At 54.7% G+C, this 19,791-nt stretch overlaps 1 protein-coding gene across 2 annotated transcripts in view; it reads right to left on the bottom strand.

Annotated features, from left to right (window-relative positions):
• Window positions 1-8,476: 8,476 nt before the first annotated feature.
• Window positions 8,477-19,791, bottom strand: part of LINGO3 (leucine rich repeat and Ig domain containing 3) — a 36,796-nt gene continuing 25,481 nt past the window's right edge. For both annotated transcript variants that reach the window (XM_026654978.2, XM_026654977.2), the window contains exon 3: window positions 8,477-10,438. In XM_026654978.2, the coding sequence (XP_026510763.1) occupies window positions 8,587-10,404 (1,818 nt within the window). In that variant the 5' untranslated portion in view covers window positions 10,405-10,438 and the 3' untranslated portion in view covers window positions 8,477-8,586. The remainder of the gene's footprint in view (window positions 10,439-19,791) is intronic.

The following is a 19,791-nucleotide window of genomic DNA, read 5'->3' as shown; positions in this document are numbered from 1 at the left end:
GTGTGCTGATAACCAGTTAGGATGCAAGGGCCAGGTCCTCAAAGTCCCATTGAACTCAGTGGGCTTTAGACACCTGAACACCTTTGGGGATCTGGGCCCTAATGGCTCTGTCAGGGGTGCAGATCCTGCTGTCAGCCGGGGCGGTGTCAATCCGGAGTCACTCCGCTGGAGTCAGAGTATGTCTACACTGCACTCTAAGCCCAGCTCTGTGGGACCTGGGCTTGTGGTCTCGGTGTTTCCAAGCTCACACTGCATTGTGAACCGGGGCTTACAATCGCTGGACCCGGGTCTTATAGCTGTGCTAACAGGTCCATATGGTACTACCCCAGCCCTTCTGACTCGGGGCTGCAACGTGAGTTGCGTCCACACTGCAGAGTGACAGGGCTTGGACCCAAGTCAGAGCGGGACTTGGGCTCCGACCCACCCCTCTAGCAGGGTCTTAGGACCTGGGGCCTGAGTGCTTGCTGACCTGAGTCAGACTGATTTGTGTGTGGACAGAAAAGGGGCTCCGGCGCAAACCTGAGTCAGAGCCTGAGTGTAGACATACCCATTCCCCTCACTTATGCCAGCTCTAGATCGGAGCAAGTCCATGGAGTGCAGTGGAACAACTCCTGATAGCCAGAGCGAGAGAGGCCCAGACTCAGATTCATGCTGGTGTGACTGAGTGCAGATTTCAGACCCTGCCTTAAAACCAAACCCTCTGGATCTTTACAGCCGCAAGCGCTGGGGTGCTCAGGGGCTGGCCGGGTGCGGCTGCACCCCATTTACAGGCCGTTAGCCCTCGATTCTGCCTTTTCTCATGCGTCGCTCCGCAGAGGGGGAGGGAAAAAACGACACGGGAGGCGTTGCTTTTCTCAGGTATATTTCACATGCTTGTTACATAGAAAATGGTGCATGTTCCGTGCGGACAAGGCCTTCCATAGGAACCACCCGGGGCTTCGCAGCTCTTAGGTTTTCATCCCCTCCCCTAAAAGCCCCAGACGCTGAACATGGACTCGCTAGCTGCGTGGACGGCACCACTTGGACTCCTGACACAACATGGCATGCATAGCTCTCTGGGGTGGGGTCAGGTGAGCGTGCCAAGGGGCCGTGGGCTGGAGGCGGGAGCAGTGGTGGGCTAGGTGGGGAGGAAAAGCTTGCAGGTGGCTCCCAGCAGCTGGCAGTCCAAGGGCAGGCAAGTTGGCATTTTCAGCAGGGGCTGAATAGTCCTGACCAGACTAAGGGGCCAAGGAAAGAAAGCCGCATTGACATCAGAGGTCAGGCGGGCAGCTGTGGGGTAGGAGCTGAATGTCACAGCTTGGATGGGGCGTTCTCATTAGACCCTTGCAGAGAGGGACTCGAGCCGCAATGTTTGGGCGCTGCCCCCAATTCAGTGTGGGTGCGGGGTCAGCCCCCCTGTTCTGCTTGTCACTGTGACATGGGCATGTTGGTAGCTGGGGGCTGCTGCCTGTGGTGAGGCCATAGGGGCTGCGGGTGTGAACAGGTGGCGTGGCCAGAGGGAAATTGATCGAGCAGCTCCCACTCGCCGTGGTAGCCTGGGGCATATGTGACCCACGCAGCTGCATGGCACGGCCAGTTCATTCATGTCTTCTGCCAGTCAGTCCCAGCCCCATCCCTGGGACGGAATTCCCTCCCTGCCCCACACTTCTGGCTTCTGAATCCAGGCTGGGCCACGGAGCCTCTCAAACGGGTGTCCCAGCATCCCGGGTGCCTGCAGGCAGCGGCTGAGTAGGGGGTGATGTGGCTACGTGGAGGGTGGGGGGCTGCTGGTTGTAACTGGGGATGATCCCCCTGACCAGTTCCGTGCCACTGTGCTGGCAGCTGAAGAAAGCCCCCTGCCTCCCCCCGCCCAGCTCTGCGGGTCGCCTCTTTGCTAACCGGCTGCAGGCCATATGGACTCAGCAGAGACGCGGGCTCGCCCCAGAGAGGGACGATGACAAAGCGTCACATACCGCGGTGGAATATTTCATTTCTAAAGGGGTAAGTCGCTCGGGACAGTCTGAAGGTGGATCCCGCTTGCCTTTGGGAGGGTCTGATGCTGATGTCCCAGCCTCCGAGGACTGCAGGCACTGGGGAAGGACATGGTCCCAGAGAGCAGCTGCTGGACCGCGGAGCAATCCCCCATATTCCCATCTCTTTCCAGGTCCTAGTGATGGCTCCCTTTCCAGCCGCTTGTGGGCGCTCTTCAGGGCTGGTTCCCCTTCCTGACCTTCCTCCCCCTGAGGCAGCACGGGGAGAGGCAGGGTGGAACGGGACACAGGGTGAGCAGCAGGGAACACACAGGCTCCCCAGGCAGGGGACAGAAGCCACATTGCTTGGGTCGTTTGAACTGGGGTTGGCCAAAGCGCTGGAGAGGAGACCCCTATAGCCCACAGGGTGCAAGAGACAGACTAGATGACCTAGTTAGGTCTTGTCCATCTCTGCTTTCAGTGTCTCCGATGAACCAGTCTTTGGCTTGACCTCAATCTCTGTTGTGACCCTTTCGGGTTCCATAATAGCCACTGCGTGGGCTATGTTAATGGGCAGATTCATCCCGGCTGTAACTTCACTGAGGCCAGTGGATTTCGTCCAGGAAGGAATTTGGCCCTGTGTCTCTATGGCCTTTTAGGATTAAATTGTCAAACCTCTTGTGCCTAGAACGCATTCACAAAATCACATCCGGGCAGGGTCCCTGTGCCCCTGGGCACGCAGGGCTGGGGTCTGCTGCCCGCCCTGACCTACTCCGGTCCCCCCATTTTTAATAAGGGGAGAGGGAAAAAACCCGTGAAAATAAAGGGGGGCCCCCCAAAAAGCCGCCCACCTGCCCCAGGGGAGAGGCGTCAGGCCTCCCAGTCCCCTTCCTGGGGGCGCCTCAGCATCCGAGACCTGTTTTAATCCACCAAGGGAGTCAAGAAACCAACATCTCTCGTGGGAACGTTGGCAGAGCAAGTCCGTGATGGTGGGCGAGGGGGAAGGATAGCGTCTCCTGAGGTCCTTGATACAGAGCAGCTGGGATAGGAGCAGGCACTCGCACAGGGGCTGGTATCTGTATGCCACGCATGTGTGTTCATTTGCATGTATATTTGCATGTATATTTATGCCTACAATTTACATGTATATTTATGCCTACAATTTATCATGGGCTTTGTTAACACCTCCTCCAGGAGCCATTCATGGGGCTGAATGTACTGATAACACCACTCCGCACTTCAGCTCCTGGACGGAGGCGATGGCCCGAGGAGACCTGTTGTCCTGTTATTGTGCCCGCGAGGCACAGACAAGCCACGATCTTTGGTTTTCTCCAACAGCCATTACAAAATTCAGTCCCAAACATGCAAGCAGTTCTGCTTCTCCCAGATACGTGGCATGATCCCTGGGTCCCAGAGGCAGAACTGACACACATATACACGGGGACACGCGTTCACCAAGGTCACCCACCAACAACCCAGGGCGCCTGACCCCCCCAGTCCCGTTCACGGTGACTCCTGCTGCCCTTAGGAATGGTTTGCACGGGCCCATGCTTGTGAAAACGATTGTGCAAGGTCTGCATACTGCAATGCACATATAATGGGCCAGATGAGTTGTAGTGCTGCATCTGCAGCAGCAGAGGGAGCGGAGATTCCCCAGTGCAATGCACAGCCTCTGGCTCGGGGGTGGGGTGTAGCTGCCTCAGTGCGGAGTACCCAGGTTTGCAAATTTGCTCTAAAAGATTTGACGTCTTTATTCTTCCATTTTTTTCCAAAAAAAAAAAAAGTTGAAATGACATGATTTAAAAACAAATGAAGAGATGGGCGCCAGTCCTCCATCCCCTCTTCCCTCAGTGAGCATGGGAGGGAGCAACCATTGGCTGCGCTGCCTGGTGGATTCTCTCTGGATGGGAATCAAAGACAAAATCTGCATGAACTCTGCGAAGTGAAACTGACGAATATTGCACAGATGACTCATGGGATTCGGGGCCCAGTCCTGCTTCCTCTGATGCCGCTGGTGCTGTTGACTTCAAAGCAGCATGCTCAGGCCCATCAGCTCTATATTCCCCCTCCCCTTCCTTGTTCCTCATTAGTAAGGGCACGTTCTTGGCATGCATTCAGGGCCGGTGCTACCATTTAGGCAAACTAGGCGGTTGCCTAGGGCGCCAAGATTTGGGGGCACCAAAAAGCGGTGCCCCCAAATTTTTTTTTAACAGCGTTCCTACGCCCCCTCCTCGAGCGCGCGGTTGCCGCTCCACTTCTCCCACCTCCCAGCGCCAATCAGCTGTTTGGCACCGCAAGCCTGGGAGGGGAGGAGAATTAGAGCGGGGGCGGCGTGCTCGGGGAGGAGGTGGAGCAGAGGTGAGCTGGGGTGGGGAGCTGCCGCACAGCTCCCCGGAGGGGGGAGCTGCTGCGGGGGGGTACCTCAGGGCGGACGGGGGGGCGCCTCAGGGTGGAAGAGGGGGTGGGGAGCTGCCGCAGGGCTGGATGGGGGGGGGCGCAAGGTGGAAGTTTCGCCTAGGGCACGAAACTTCCTTGCACCAGCCCTGCATGCATTCTGGACCTTTGCCGCCTGCTCCTGCCCCATGTGAAGTGAGGCTGTTCTGTCTGTGGCAATCACCGTCAGTTGCTGGGGGGAAAATGATACCACAGACCGAGGAGGCCTGGGACTTCCAATGGGGGATAAAACCATCAGAGTGGATAAATACGTCTCCTGATGCTGCATGTTGGGGCTACTTAAGATGAGCACTGAATGAAACTTTTCAGCCAAAACATTTTTTTTGGTGGGGCAGGGGAGGGAAATGCAGATTTGGCCACACCAAAGCACATAGTTAGATTGTGTTGGGGGGAAAAATTCAGCGAAAGTCAAAAGGTTTAACCTTTTCAGTTCAAAATGACGTTTTGTTTGAAAACTGCCTTAAAATGGATTAAAAAGTTAAAAAAAATAAACACACAAACCCTTGCACAGTCAAAATGAAATGTTTTGTTTTGACCCAAAACATGATTTTTGCCTTTTTGATTTGGTAACATTTTTGAAAATTTTGCTTTTGGTTTGATTTGAAATTAATCCTCCCCCCCCTCAATTCAGAACTGCCAGTGAACCAAAAAAACCCACAAATCCATTATTTGCACAGCTGTACTTAAGACTTCAGACTGCAGCGGAGATAGACCCCAGCTGCTCCTGCTGCGGAAGCACAGACTCCTGCCACTGAAGCTAAATGCAAATCTCCATTAGCAGTATAGGGCCTATGACACTCAGTGGAGCAGTTCTGATTCCATCCAGTAGAGGACAGTGCTGTGCCTGCACATACTAACCAGTATGTTATTTATAATGCCCTTATTTTGGGCCTTTTCTCCATGGAGCTCAAAGAGCTTTGCAAACACTAAATCATGAATTAAGGTTCACACAGCACCCTACGAGCTGCTCTGTAAGGGCCGAATTAGTATTAATAAGCAGGGATTAGTACATATGAGTAAAATGAGGCACAAGAACGGGGACATGGCTTGCCCTGGGGTCAGACAGCGGTGCTGGGGCGCCCACGCTGTTCTAACCACTAGGCAACACTTCCTTCCAAATGACTAATAGTAGAGCCAACCAGCGGGATGATTTTGCTGGGTACATTATGGGATGAGTAATGTGGTCAGTGACTGATATCCAGCCAGCTCTGCGTCACAATAAACAGCCAGGGGCAGGGGTACTAAAAAGCCATGCGCCAGGAGCGGCACCTTCCCGACGAACCGGGCTTGCGGAGCCAGCCGCACTGTAAAGAAACGCCGTCTCTTTAGACATGGCCGTCAGCGGGGAAGAGGTGCAGCACCGGGCCTGTCCCGGCACTCCTTAGCATCGCTCTGTGGGGCTGTTAAACACCCACAGATCCTGGGCAAACCCCGAATCCAGTTCACGCCCACCTGGGCTAGTCACTTGCCTCCCCGCCCCCTCCCCGGGGATCCTTAAAAAAAATCTCCCACCATATGGACGCGCTTTGTCTGCCATGCTCAATGTTTTCACTTCAACGCAAACAGCCGCGGCTTAGTCTGTGAACAGAAAATGTCGTGGCACAAACGGAGCCTCAACCAGAAGGATTAGCCACGTCTGGGCCAGGTGCGCGCACACGGCCAGGACCAGGCGGCGGGCGGAAGGGGTAATTGAGGAGGCTAACGCTGCAGTGGAGTTTGCTGTGCTTAACGGGGTTTCTCTGTGGGTTGTGTGTGTGTGTGTGTGTGTGTGTGTGGAGCGTGCCTTTGTTATGCTATTGTTTAAATAGCTGTTTATTTTCCAACCTTGTTACAGCCCTACAGGCACACAAACATCTGGCATTGTTTTTCCACTGCTGGTCTCTGAAGGCCCTGCAGAGCTTGCAAGCCAAAGGACCGGATGGCTGCTGGGTTAAATGGAGCTCGCTGGGATAAAAGACCAACTGGTTTTGGGGCGACCCTTTCTTCACACGGCTCAGGCTTTGGCTCGGGCTCCGATTGCATAGCTCGAGCGCTCTCTCTTGCGGTGCGGGTCGGACTCTCTGTTTCAATGCGTCTGGCTCATTCGCTGTCTCTCTGCACAGGTCAGGACGTCTCTTTTTCCACTAGTGGCGGCCTCTTTTGATATGGGGGTGCCCTCTCAGAGAGTCAGGGGCTCCAAACTGCCCGTGCATTTGTGCATGCCCATTAGGGCACGCACAAGCGCACACCGAATTTGTACACACAGTTGCCATAGCGATAGATGCAAACTGGGTAACTGCACTATCGGCTGGGCAGTTAGATGCATGGCCAGATAAAACATTCCCCCTTTCATCCAGGATGGGTGACGGGGCCTCTACCCCCAACAGGATCAGGGGACATGGACCCTCCATTCCCACAGGGGAGCCAGAGCAGCTCCTCCTCATCCCACCCCACTGTGTGCCCAGCTCCACCCCGCTGTCCTCTGGGAGCAGCTCCCCTGAGAACAGGAATGGGGGACTCCTCCTTCTCCCCATGCAGGCGCCGACTCCATGGGTGCTCCGGAACTGGAGCACCCATGGAAAAAAATAATGGGTGCTCAGCACCCACCAGTCACAGCTGTTGGAGGGTGCCACTGCCCAACAGCTTTTCCACCATGTGGCTGCCACCGAACAGCTGTTTGGTGGCTTGGGGAGGGGCTTGGGGTGGGTGGAGAGTGGCAGGCTGGCGGGGGCCTTGGGGAGGGGGTGGAGTGTGGGCCGGAAGAGGCGGAGTGAGGGTGGGGCCTCAGGGGAGGAGGCGGAGCCAGGGGCGGGAAGAGGCAGGGCGAGGGCGGGGCCTCGAGGGAAGAGGTGGAGTGGGGGTGGGGCCTCAGGGGAGGGGGCGGAACAGGGGCGGAAAGAGGGCGTGGCCTTGAGGGAAGAGGTGGAGTGTGGGTGGGGCCTGGGGGAGGAGCAGGGCTGGAACAGACCAGAGAGGCCAGCAGCAGGAAGAGACACAGTCCATACGGTGTCATTTTTTACCGTGGAGATTTCGTCCGCGCCTCTCGAGATGTAGGGACGGGCTCTCCCCCGTAAGAGCTCCCAGCCTCCTGCCAACATGGCAGAATTTGCTGCCAGGCCCAGCCTAAAAGCAGGTAGCCTGTGCGAATGCACACGAGAGCCCTGTGTAGCCCGGGAGAGTGGCAGCTCTGAGCCTTCGGAGGCCTGGCCATAACTCACAGGGGCTGCGCTTCCCGTTTCTGCTGCCGCCACAACCAGCAGCCTGGTCTCTGGCTTCGAACGCCAGCGTGCTTTGGTGAAATACCGCTCAGCGCCAATGGGGTGGCATTCACGCCTGCCCAGACCCGTACGGCCGGAAGGGACTGTCGGGTTGGGTTATTATTGCTTGTGCGGGACGATCCCTCCCCGGGCGCCGGGGTTTGCAAGCTTCAGAGGCTTCCCCTTCTTCCGAATGCTGAGAGGAACTCGTCCCAGGCACAGCACCTCCCCCCGCGTTGGATCGAGCCGCCCAGGCCGGTTGGCGCGCGTGCCAGGGCCGCCGGGAGCTGCCCTCGCTCTGCTCTGCGGGAGTCCTTTGTCGCACAGGAAGACTTCGGTTGGAAATTCATTTAAAAAAAACACCCCCCAACAAATTAAAAACGAACCATAAACAACAACCGAGAAAGGGTTCCACATCGTCTCTTAAAAAAGGAAGCCGGTTCTCCGGGCCCAGACGCTGCTTGCTCATGGTCTGGAAAATGCATAGTTGATACAAAAGAACGTTAGCTCCGTTGCGAGGCCCAGACCCACAAGGGCTGTGCATACCTCCTTGGCCCGCGCTTGCCCTCTGGGACCTGGGCCTGGGGGGGTCTCACAGCTCAAAGAAGATGGGGCGTGCTCAGAAACGAGAATAAGCCGCTGGGAGGCACCTGGGGCCGTTTCCAGTGATGCTTCTGCTCAGTTCAGTTGTGTGGCAAGACCAATGAGGAAAACCGCTCGCTCCTCCCAGTCACTTCCAAGCCCTTGTGGTCGAATCGAGCCAACGTCCCAGCCAGGTTCCGCCGCGAGTTTTACTGCCTCGACCCTCAGGGGAGCGCAGCCACCTGACGAGACGAAGTGCTCACTTGGAAAACAAAGGAAGGATGCTCTGACCCCCTGCCCGGCCCGTGGAGGGCCCCATTTGGCGGCAGGCAGTGGACTAGGAACCACCCTCCTCCTGGAGCCGCTCAGATCATCTTCATGTTGAACTTCCTGGTGCTGCCCTGCCCGGCGGTGGTGGTGGGGCCATCCACTTTGCGGAAGGAGTATTCCACGGTGAAGTTGTTTTTGTGCTGTCCCCGCCCCCGGCTCCACACAAAGAGGAGTAGGAAGCAGAAGAGCACGACCCCAAGGAAGGTGATGCAGCCCATGGCCGTGGAGACCAGGATGGTCTTGAGGTCCAGTGTAAACTTTAAGAAGACTTGCGTGTTGTTGTGGAAGGTGTCGTTGAACTCGCTGAGGTACAAGGTCCGGTTTGCATAAAGGGAGCCGTCCATGGGATGCCCCTTGACCGTCAAGGTGGCAAAGTAGGTGTCATTGCCTCCGGCATTGCTAGCGATGCAAATGTAGGTGCCACTGTCTTGGACCTGGGCAAAGCGGATTTCCAATGTGCCCCCGGGCAAGACGGTGGCTCGCCCAGTGCTCTTGGTGGTGATCATCCTGTGCTGAGGGGAGACCCAAATGATGGCAGGAACGGGCTCTCCGTCTGCACGGCAGAGGAAGGAGACAGACTGTCCTTCACGGGCTGTTATGTGCTGCAACTTTCGGTCCCTGATTTTGGGCTTTTGGCAGGTGAAGTACTCAAAGAGTATGGAGTCCGGGAAGTCACGCAGGGCGTTGCCCTGGATCTCAGGGGGTGAGGAGCACATGGGCTGCTGCCCGTCGAAGTTGAGCGTCTTGCGGCGCTGTAGGATCCAGAGGAGGCGGCAGTCGCAGGCCAGCGGGTTCCTGTCCACGCGCAGCGTCTCCAGCGTGTTCACTGAATGGAAGGTGCTCTCCTCCAGGGTGGAGAGGAAATTGTTGGAGAGGTTGAGGAGGCGGATTTGCCTCAAGCCAGAGAACGCTTGAGGCTCCACGGAGACCAGGAAGGCACCCACCATGTGGAGCTCTCGCAGCCTGAGGAGGTCCTTGAAGGAGCCCTTGGGCACAGTGCTGATGGGGTTATAAGACAAGTTCAGGTACATGAGGTACACCAGGTTCTTCAAGGCGGCCGTGGGCACTGCCGTGATGTTGGTGTAGGTGATGGAGAGCGACGTGAGGTTCAGGCCCTGGAAGCTGGTGGGCGAGATGTCCTCCAGCAGCGGCCAGTTGTCGATCTCCAGCTGCAGGAGATTGTAGAGCTTCTTGAAGTTCCCATCTTCCACCGCGGAGATGCTGAGGTGTCGGAGCCGCAGGACCTCCAGGTTTTGGAGGTAGGAAAGGGATTCGGCCGAGATGGCCGTCAGGTTGCATTTCTCTATGGTCAGCTGCTCCAGGCCTAGGAGGCCAGAGAAAGCCCGTTGGGAGATGTACACCAAGTCGTTGTCTCCCACCTCCAGGTTCTTCAGGTTCCTCAGGTCCTGGAACATGTAGTCCAGCAGGATGACTATTTTGTTCTCGCTGATGTCCAGGAGGGTGAGATTGGTCAGCTTGGTGAAGACTCCAGAAGGGATCAGCTTGAGCTGGTTGCCTCGGAGCCGCAAGATCTGAAGGTGAAACAGGTTGCTGAAGGCTCCGGGCTCCACACTGACGATGATGTTCTCGCTTAAATCGAGTTCCTCCAGCAAAGGGTAAGGGGACAGGTCCCCCGGGTTCAGGCAGCGGATCCGGTTCTTGCTGAGCTCCAGAACCTTGGTCTCGGTGGGGATCCCCTCGGGGATGGAGGTGAGGCGTTTGCGATGACACACCACCGACTTGATCTGAGGCGCGCACTCGCAGCGAGCCGGGCAGGCCTCCACGGGGGCTGTGCTCAGAAGAATCCAATGGAGGCCCAGGACTGGAAGCCAACATGTCATTGTGTAGAGCATGATCTTATGGTCGCTCTACCATTCTCCCATGCACCTGGAAGAGAAAGACAGAAGCCGTGTTAACCGACTGAACCCATGAGATGCTAACAAGGTCCCGCGACGCTCCAGGCCCGGCTGACTGAGAGCTTTGCACGCTGTTGTTCTTTAACAACACTTCACTCTGCGTTAGCACCTTTCGCTCAAGGGCTTCTAATGCTCCCCTCACCACAGTATCTATAACAATACGTAGCACTTGATGAATTCAAAGCTCTATGCACACATGAATTAAATAAGCCTTACAACCCGCTGTGAAATGTCAGTACTATTTTGAAGATGGGGAAACTGAGGCACGGGGAGGCAAAGTGACTTGCAAAAAGTCACCCGGCAGAGGCAGGATTAGCACTCAGGACCACCTGCCCCCACCAAGTCCGCACTGATACCTAATTCAGACCATGCGGCCTGTGGCAGGGCTGGATAACGGAGTGATTCAGGTAACTGAGTCTGGCCCTTAAAGGGGTGTGTCCCAAGTCATGGTTCTCAGGGGCCCAGCAGCCTTCAAGCCCTTGTTCTCAAGATCCCCTTTGGAATAAGGCCTCATCTACACACAGGTGGCACTGGTTTAGCAAAAGCTTTGCTGTTAAACCAATTCAGTTAAAGCAGTGTAACTTCTTATATCAATTTTACCCAAAGTTCGTTTCAGAAGGGGAAGCTAAACTGGTGCAAGCCAGGTTTAAACCCATGTGACGGTGCCCACACACAAAGTTGCACCAGGGTCCCCACGCTGAGTTAACATCACACCTTCAGTTAAATTGACGCAACGTCTGTGCATAGAGTAGCTTCAGTGTTTTCAGATGCACACATTTGGGTCTGTGGCCTGGTCCAAACTCAACAGCTCGGTCAACATAGCTACGGTGCTCAGGGGTCAAAATTCACATCTCGGGAGCGGTGTAGCTATGCTGGGCGAACCCCTGGTGTAGACGCTGTTGATCTAGCTACTGCTGCTCAGAGAAGTGGATTATCTAATGCTGGGGGGGAAAAAAACCTTCCATCACTGTAAGAAGTGTCTACACTATGGTGCAACAGGAGCACTGCTACAGCTCCATATCTGTGCTGTTCAGCACCCATAGTGTAGACGTGTCCTGTGATTATCCTGACACAGAGGGAGCAAACGTTGTGTGTGTGTAGGGTGACCAGACAGCAAGTGTGAAAAATCGGGACGGGGGTGGGGGGGTAATAGGAGCCTATATAAGAAAAAGAACCAAAAACCGGGACTGTCCCTATAAAATCAGGACATCTGGTCACCCTATGTGTGTGTAAATTGTAAGTGGTGTGACTGGTGCACTGAATGGCTCTGCCCTCCTGCCCCACCTTGGTCCCACAGCACTCCCATTGTGATGTGGTGTGGTGTGGTGTGTGTGTGTGTGTGTGTGTGTGTGTGTGACATCCTGCAAGACACAGCATGCACAGGCTGTTCACACAGCACGGATCAGAGGCGTCCTTGTCAGCGTTTGGATTAGAAAGTCTGCAGATTGTACAATTCATTCTTTGTAGATTATAGATTACTACCGACCTCTGACCCCAGAATTATAATGCACGGGCCTTAGCCTCCTCCATTCGTCCTCCAACTGATGAAACTGTCCCCGTTTTGCAGGGATTAGAATTTTTCTATCAACTTAATTTTTCTCTGCACTCCCCTGCATCCTCCCCAACCCCCCCGCCCCGACCCATTTTTTTCTTGCAGTCTTTCCCCTGCCTTGCTTCCAGATCCTTTGCCCTTTCTCTGCCAGCGTCCATCTGTCTATCTCACAATGCTTTACACACTCTAATTAGACTTCACACTAGGCAGGTGTTATTAGCCCCATTTTACAGCCCGGGGAAGTGAGGTGCAGAAAGCTGGAGTGACTTGCCAAAGGATACGCTGGCCGGGGCAGGCCCGTAACTCAGCAGTCGGCCGTGTCCTTCGCTACCCACTAGGCCATGCTTCCCCCTCCATTCATATAATGAGTTTAGTGGTCACTGGCTATTCCCTTGTTGGCCAGGTCACCAGAGCTGGAGTTTGTGAACCTTCTGGATACAGGCAAAGCTCCCCTGAGTGCTTGGCGGAGGTAATGGCGTGATGAGCCTAATTTTACATTGGTGCAGAATTAATGATCTGCTGTGATATTTTATACCATAGTGCTAGGTGCTGTACAAACACAGAGCAAAAAGACAGCCCCTGTCCCAGATGGCTGCTACTCATCAAAGTAGTTTGCAATCAATTTATTGGTAGGGTCAATGTACCTGACAGCTCGGAGCTGTGAAAATCGAACTAAACATCAACAATGCACGCGAGGGCAGGCTGGGCGTCTGTGCTTGCCAGAGACTCGAACAAGCCATCGCAGGGTTCACGTTATACCCTCCCTCCCCGGCCAGGGGTCATCCCAAAAGCCACGGTGCCTGGAGCAGCGGGGAGCACAACGTGAGTCTCCAGCCTACTGCAGCCTGTCCCTTCTCCACCCTCCTCTCCTGGGAGCCCTGACAGATCCAGTCACGCCTTTCTCTGCTGACATCTGGCTTATGAGCCTGTCTGCCTGGCTTACTCCTCTTGTCTGTTTCAGTCATTTCCTATTACCAGGCCCTCCTTCGCTAACTGGCTCTCGCCACTCCAGCTGACAGCCCATTAACGAGCCGTCCCCGTTTCTGTGTGCCGGAGCTGTGGGCCGCTCCATTCGATAAATAGCTGGGATCTGCCACATCGCGCAGCCGGGCCCACTCCTGGCCACCGTGGTACCATCACCGTGGTTATCTGATGGCGCCAGGGACCAGGCCTAGCTTCGCTGACTACAGCGGAGTTTCACCAGGGCTGGATCTGGTCTAATGAGCCACACAGACGTCAAGAATTATAACATTCAAAAGCCAGTCGGAGAACACGTCAATCTCCCTGGTCACTCGATTACAGACCTCAAAGTCGCAATATTACAACAAAAAACCTTCAAAAACAGACTCCAACGAGAGACTGCTGAATTGGAATTAATTTGCAAATTGGACACCATTAAATTAGGCTTGAATAAAGACTGGGAGTGGATGGGTCATTACACAAAGTAAAACTATTTCCCCATGTTTATTTTCCCCCCCACGGTTACTCACACCTTCTTGTCAACTGCTGGAAATGGGCCATTTTGATTACCACTACAAAAAGTGTTTTTTTTCTCTCCTGCTGGTAATAGCTCATCACTCTCGTTACAGTGTGTATGGTAACACCCATTGTTTCATGGTCTCTGTGTATATATATCTTCCTACTGTATTTTCCACTGCATGCATCCGATGAAGTGGGTTTTAGCCCACGAAAGCTTATGCGCAAATAAATGTGTTAGTCTCTAAGGGTATGTCTACACTACGAGAGTAGTTCGATTTTAGTTAAATCGAATATGTGCAATCGATATTAGAAAGTCGAACGTGTGTGTCTACACTAAGGACAGTAATTCGACTTTGTCAGTCCACAGTACCAGGGAAAGCGTCGACATTGGAAGCAGTGCACTGTGGGCAGCTATCCCACAGTTCCCGCAGTCCCCGCTGCCCATTGGAATTCTGGGTCGAGCCCCCAATGCCTTCTGGGTAAAAAAATGTGGCGAGGGTGCTTTTGGGTAACTGTCGTCATCCGTCAGTCACTACCGCCCTGCCTCCCTCCCTGAAAGCGCCGGCGGGAAATCAGTTCGCGCACTTTTTGATCAGTGACAGCGCGGACGCCACAGCACTGCGATCATGGATCCCGCTGCGACCATCGCTGCAGTTGTGGCCGTTCTCAACGCCTCGCACCTTATCATACACCTTACCCTGAGGCAGATGCAGAGTAATCAGGCGAGGAGGCTACGGCACCGCCGTGAGGGCCTGAAGTCGGAGAGTAGCACAGAGCTGTCAGAAACCACGAGCCCCAGCGCCCAGGACATCACGGTGGCAATGGGGCATGTGGATTTTGTTGAACGGCGATTCTGGGCCCGGGAAACAAGCACGGACTGGTGGGACCGCATAGTGCTTCAGGTCTGGGATGAATCCCAGTGGCTGCGAAACTTTCGCATGCGGAAGGGCACTTTCCTGGAACTTTGTGACTTGCTGTCCCCTGCCCTGAAGCGCAAGGACACCCGCATGCGAGCAGCCCTGACTGTCCAGAAGCGAGTGGCCATAGCCCTCTGGAAGCTTGCAACGCCGGACAGCTACCGGTCAGTCGCGAACCACTTTGGCGTGGGCAAATCTACCGTGGGGGTTGTTGTCATGCAAGTAGCCAAGGCAATCGTCAAGGTACTGCTGTCAAAGGTAGTGACCCTGGGAAACGCGCAGGCCATCATAGATGGCTTCGCTGCGATGGGATTCCCAAACTGCGGTGGGGCTATAGATGGGACTCACATCCCTATCCTGGGACCGGGCCACCAGGCCAGCCAGTACATCAATAGAAAGGGCTACTTTTCAATGGTGCTGCAAGCACTGGTGGACCATCGGGGACGGTTTACAAACATCTATGTCGGATGGCCGGGCAAGGTTCATGACGCTCGCGTGTTCAGGAACTCTGGTCTGTTTAGACGGCTGCAGGAAGGTATTTACTTCCCGGACCACAAGATAACTGTGGGGGATGTGGAGATGCCTACAGTGATCCTCGGGGACCCAGCCTACCCACTAATGCCCTGGCTCATGAAGCCCTATACTGGCGCCCTGGACACAGAAAAAGAACTGTTTAACTACCGGCTGAGCAAGTGCAGAATGGTGGTGGAGTGTGCTTTTGGCCGTCTCAAGGGGAGATGGAGAAGCTTACTCACTCGCTGTGATCTCAGCGAAACCAATATCCCCATCGTTATTGCAGCTTGCTGTGTGCTCCACAATCTCTGTGAGAGCAAGGGGGAGACCTTTATGGCGGGGTGGGAGGTTGAGGCAAATAGCCTGGCTGCTGATTACGCCCAGCCAGACAGCCGGGCGATTAGAAGAGCCCAGCGGGACGCGCTGTGCATCCGGGAGGCTTTGAAAGCCAGTTTCAAGGCTGAGCAGGGTACCCAGTGACTTTTAAGTTTGTGGACACAGAGGCAGAACTTGCCCCCCTTTCTTTACCCAGTTGCCGTCGACTATCCTCTCCACTTACATACCCCCTTCACCCCCTTCCCAAAAAATAAAGTCTGTTCTGTTTTGTTAATGGACACCGTTGTCTTTATTACTGTTTTCGCGGGAATGTTTTAAACCTGGGACACAGACTGTGGCGGGGGGCGGGTTTAGGGTTGTGATGCAAATGATGCCTCTAAACTCCAGGAATGACAGGCTCCGCGGTGGTGGACTGGTTGTTTCAACGGAGCCTGCCAGCCCTCCTGGCCGGGACTGCGTGTATGTGTCGGCTATGTGACTGTCTTGCAGGGGGAGGAGGGTTACAGATCCCCTGCTGCGCGGCTCTGTGATGCAGGGTAAGGACCGCTGCATAAGATCTGTAACTGCCCTCCCCCGCCACCAAGTCACAGAGCAACACCACCGCCCCCACCACACAAAACATGAAAACCACCTCCCAGACTGACCAGGATAACTAGTCACTGCACTGTATATGTGCCCTGCTGCTGCACCTGCCCCCTGCTAAAGGTGACTGTCCTGTCCAATGACCAAGGCCCTTCCCCCCCCTTCAGACAGACTCCCCTCCAAAAGAAGAGGATGGAAACAGAAATGAACAGAAACGTATTCTTTATTAACAACCGCACATGGAACGGGGGGGTGAAACTTGGACGGGGTCTTGTGTGAGGCGGGTAGGAAAGGACTTTTCAAATTTTGGGGAATGAGAGCCTTCTAGTGGTAGAGCAGTCCGCAGGGGTGGAGTGAAATTTTTCACGGCCCCTTCCACCCCTCCGTGTTTGGACTTTGGGTGAGGGGGGTATGGGACTTGGTGGCGGGGCAGGGCAGTTACAGAGAGACTGCAGCGGGGCTCTCTCCTCCTGCCTCCGGTCCTGCAGAACATCCACAAGGCGGCGGAGCGTATCCGTTTGCTCCCTCATTAGTCCAAGCAGCGTTTGAGTATCCTGCCTGTCCTCCTGTCGCCACCTCTCCTCCCGTTCCATGTTTGCCCGGTGCATTTGGGACAAGTTCTCCCTCCACTGTGTCTGCTGGGCTGCCTGTGCTCGGGAGCATCCCATTAGTTCAGCAAACATGTCTTCCCGTGTCCTCTTCTTCCTCCTCCTAATGTGCGCTAGCCTCTGGGCAGATGTGGCTGTGGGAATTGGAAAAAGGGAGTGAATTCCTGAGACAGAGCAATGTATCTGTGAACAGAGAACATAGTCTTTCTCTGTGAACAAGACCATGCAGAGCACCTATCACACGCGCACTGAGGACAAGGTCGAATTTTCGGCCCTCGCCTACAGTGCCTGCGGTCTTGCTGTGGCGAGCTGAGGAGCAGGGCAGGACACCGGACTTTGTCTAGATGGCAAACATGGTAAGCCGTAGACTTGTGGCCGCTTAAAACTTTAAGAGTGGCACTGGCCTCCTTTCAAATAGAAAGCAATGCGAGTCTCTGCTGGCAGCAATCCTGCAAGCATGAACTCTGCCCCTGTCCCACCCCCTCGCGGCTGTAAACCGCGTGGCTGTAAACCGGCGGTTGCAGTTCTATAAAGGGACGGGCAAGCAGTCCCAATACTAACTTTCCCCTACCTAATTCACAGCAGGGAGCCATGCCAGACATCACCCTCCTGAAGGTCTCCGAGAGCCAGAAGGAGAAGATGCTCCGGGACAGCCTGCAGAAACCGGGGCCATTTGCTGCACTGCTGTGCAAGGCCATGATCCCGGAGTACCTGCTGGCGTTGTGGCAGGGAAACGTGTCCTACCACGGGGGGCCTAATAAGCTCTCCCTGCCCAGGAACCTGCTGATGAGGCTGGAAAAACACCTGCAGGAGGTGTATGAGGAGTTCTCCCCGGAGGATCTCGCCTCTATCCCCGGTTACATTGACCAGTTCCTGGCTTAGGTGCCCTTGGAGGGACAAATGACTGCAGGGTTTTGGGCATTATAATCATGAAGCGGACATTGTGCAATTTTTTGAAAATGGTTCGGACTATATATTGAGGCGCCCAAAAAAATACAAATCATGATACACTTTGCACTGATTCCCCTTTTGTTTGACTTTACTGTTTACATGTTTTGAAGCACTTTACCCACTGTTCATATTTTCAATCTTCCTGTTTTGTTGCAGATAAATGTTTACATGTTTTAAAGCACTTTAGCTAATGTTAATATTTTAAATACGCCAGTTATGTTGTAAATAAATGTTTAGATATTTAAAACACTTACTGCTTGATCCGTCCCCTGAATCTGTGTCTGGGGTAACGGCTGGGGAGGGTTGGTAGGGGATCTCTGTCAGGGTGATGAAGAGCTCCTGGCTGTCGGGCAAATCAGCGTTGTAAGCGCTGTCTACTGCCTCGTCCTCCTCATCTCCTTCCTCCTCTTCCCCGTCCGCTGAGGAACCGGCCGCGGACAATATCCCATCCTCAGAGTCCACGGTCAGGGGTGGGGTGGTGGTGGCGGCCGCACCTAGGATGGAATGCAGTGCCTCGTAGAAACGGGATGTGTGGGGCTGGGATCCAGAGCGTCCGTTTGCCTCTTTGGTCTTCTGGTAGCCTTGTCTCAGCTCCTTGATTTTCACGCGGCACTGCGTTGCATCCCGGCTGTAGCCTCTCTCTGCCATGGCTTTAGAGATCTTCTCATAGATCTTTGCATTCCGTCTTTTGGAGCGCAGCTCCGAAAGCACGGACTCATCGCCCCACACTGCGATGAGATCCAAGACTTCCCGATCCGTCCATGCTGGGGCCCTCTTTCTATTGGATTGCACGGCCATCTCTGCTGGAGAGCTCTGCATCGTTGCCACTGCTGCTGAGCTCACCACGGTGTCCAAACAGAAACTGCGATTCAAACTGCCCAGACAGGAAAAGGAATTCAAATTTTCCCGGGGGAGTGGCTGGTCAGAGCATCCGAGCTCGGACTGCTGTCCAGAGCGTCAACAGAGTGGTGCACTGTGGGATAGCTCCCGGAGCTATTAGCGTCGATTTCCATCCACACCTAGCCTAATTCGACATGGCCATGTCGAATTTAGCGCTACTCCTCTCGTTGGGGAGGATTACAGAAATCGATTTAAAGAGAGCTCTATGTCGAACTAAATGGCTTCCTGGTGTGGACGGGTGCAGGGTTAATTCGATATAACGGCGCTAAATTCGACATAAAAGCCTAGTGTAGACCAGGCCTAAGGTGCCACAAGGACTCCTGTTCTTTTTGCGGATACAGACTAACACGGCTGCTGCTCTGAAACAGGCGTTTGGGTCGAAAATGAGACACCGCGTGGCAGGTGAGGCCAAGCAGAGTGCTGAGAGTTTGATGACGCTGGTAGCTGGGGGGGGTGTTCACTGGGACCCTCCCCGCTCCCAGGAGACATGCGCGCTTACAGGTTGCGCTATGAGCGCCAACCTCAGCCCAGGTCCAGCTCAAGGTTCCCAGAGCACCCCTGAGCTCTCCGGTATGGGGCAAAGCTGGCGTCAACCCATGGTGCTGGTGCAGCGGGAGAGCTTGTGTTGTGTCACTCAGCCTTCGGGGGTCACTTGAACCTCAAAAGGCAGCTTTGGGCCAGGGACCCAAGTGAGCCCACTATCTGTCTAATCTGCCTCTCTCCCAGCACATCATAACAACCTCCAGTATCCTAAGGGTTAATACGTTAGTGGGTGGTGGGAGGGGGTTTAAGACCCAGGAGTGCTGTGGATTCAAGACTGTGCAGAACACACATTAAAAAAATCCTGTACCCGGGACACACACGCGCATCGCTGCAAAGCTCGTCAAACATGCATCGGTAGCCAACTGCTGCTATTTAGCTAATGAAGTGGCAGCGTCTGCCCGCAGCCCCGCGGCTGTGAAGAGCCCACTTGACTCAACGAGGCTACGCTGCGTTTACACCAGCGCAACTGGGAGCAGAATCCCACCCTAACGCTTCAGTCAATCCGATGATTGCAGCTATTTTCCCTCAGCGTGGAACGAACTGGGGGGAGAGGCGCTGGCTCGGGCCAGGTCCCAGAGGACACGTGTGTGTGGGTGGCATTCTCAAAAGCACCTATGAGAGTTAGGAGCCCATTTTCAAAAGGGACTTAGGCCCAGCGTTTCAAGGTACTTAGGCACCTAAAGCTGCAGAGATGCATCTTGAGCAAGAGTCACAAAGTGCCTTATGCACCTAACGGCCACGTTAAGGGCCTAAATCCCAGAATCAGGCCCCCAACTGGGCTCCACAAAAGCCCTGCTCAGCTGCCCCCAAGATCCCTGTAGGCGCCTAAACCCACTCGGTGCCTCCAGTTTTGCAGTTAATGTTCCCTTAACGCCTATGTTTCTGCCTCTGAGCCTGTGCCCTGCAGCCCCACGCCTGGAGACCAGACGCCAAAGCCCCAGAA

This window comes from Terrapene carolina, unplaced genomic scaffold (genome assembly GCF_002925995.2).
Source record: "Terrapene carolina triunguis isolate 2854851 unplaced genomic scaffold, T_m_triunguis-2.0 Scaffold194, whole genome shotgun sequence".
NCBI classification, from domain to species: Eukaryota; Metazoa; Chordata; order Testudines; family Emydidae; genus Terrapene; species Terrapene triunguis.
Note: the sequence above shows the minus strand (reverse complement) of the source record. Positions and strands in the feature narration are given on the sequence as shown.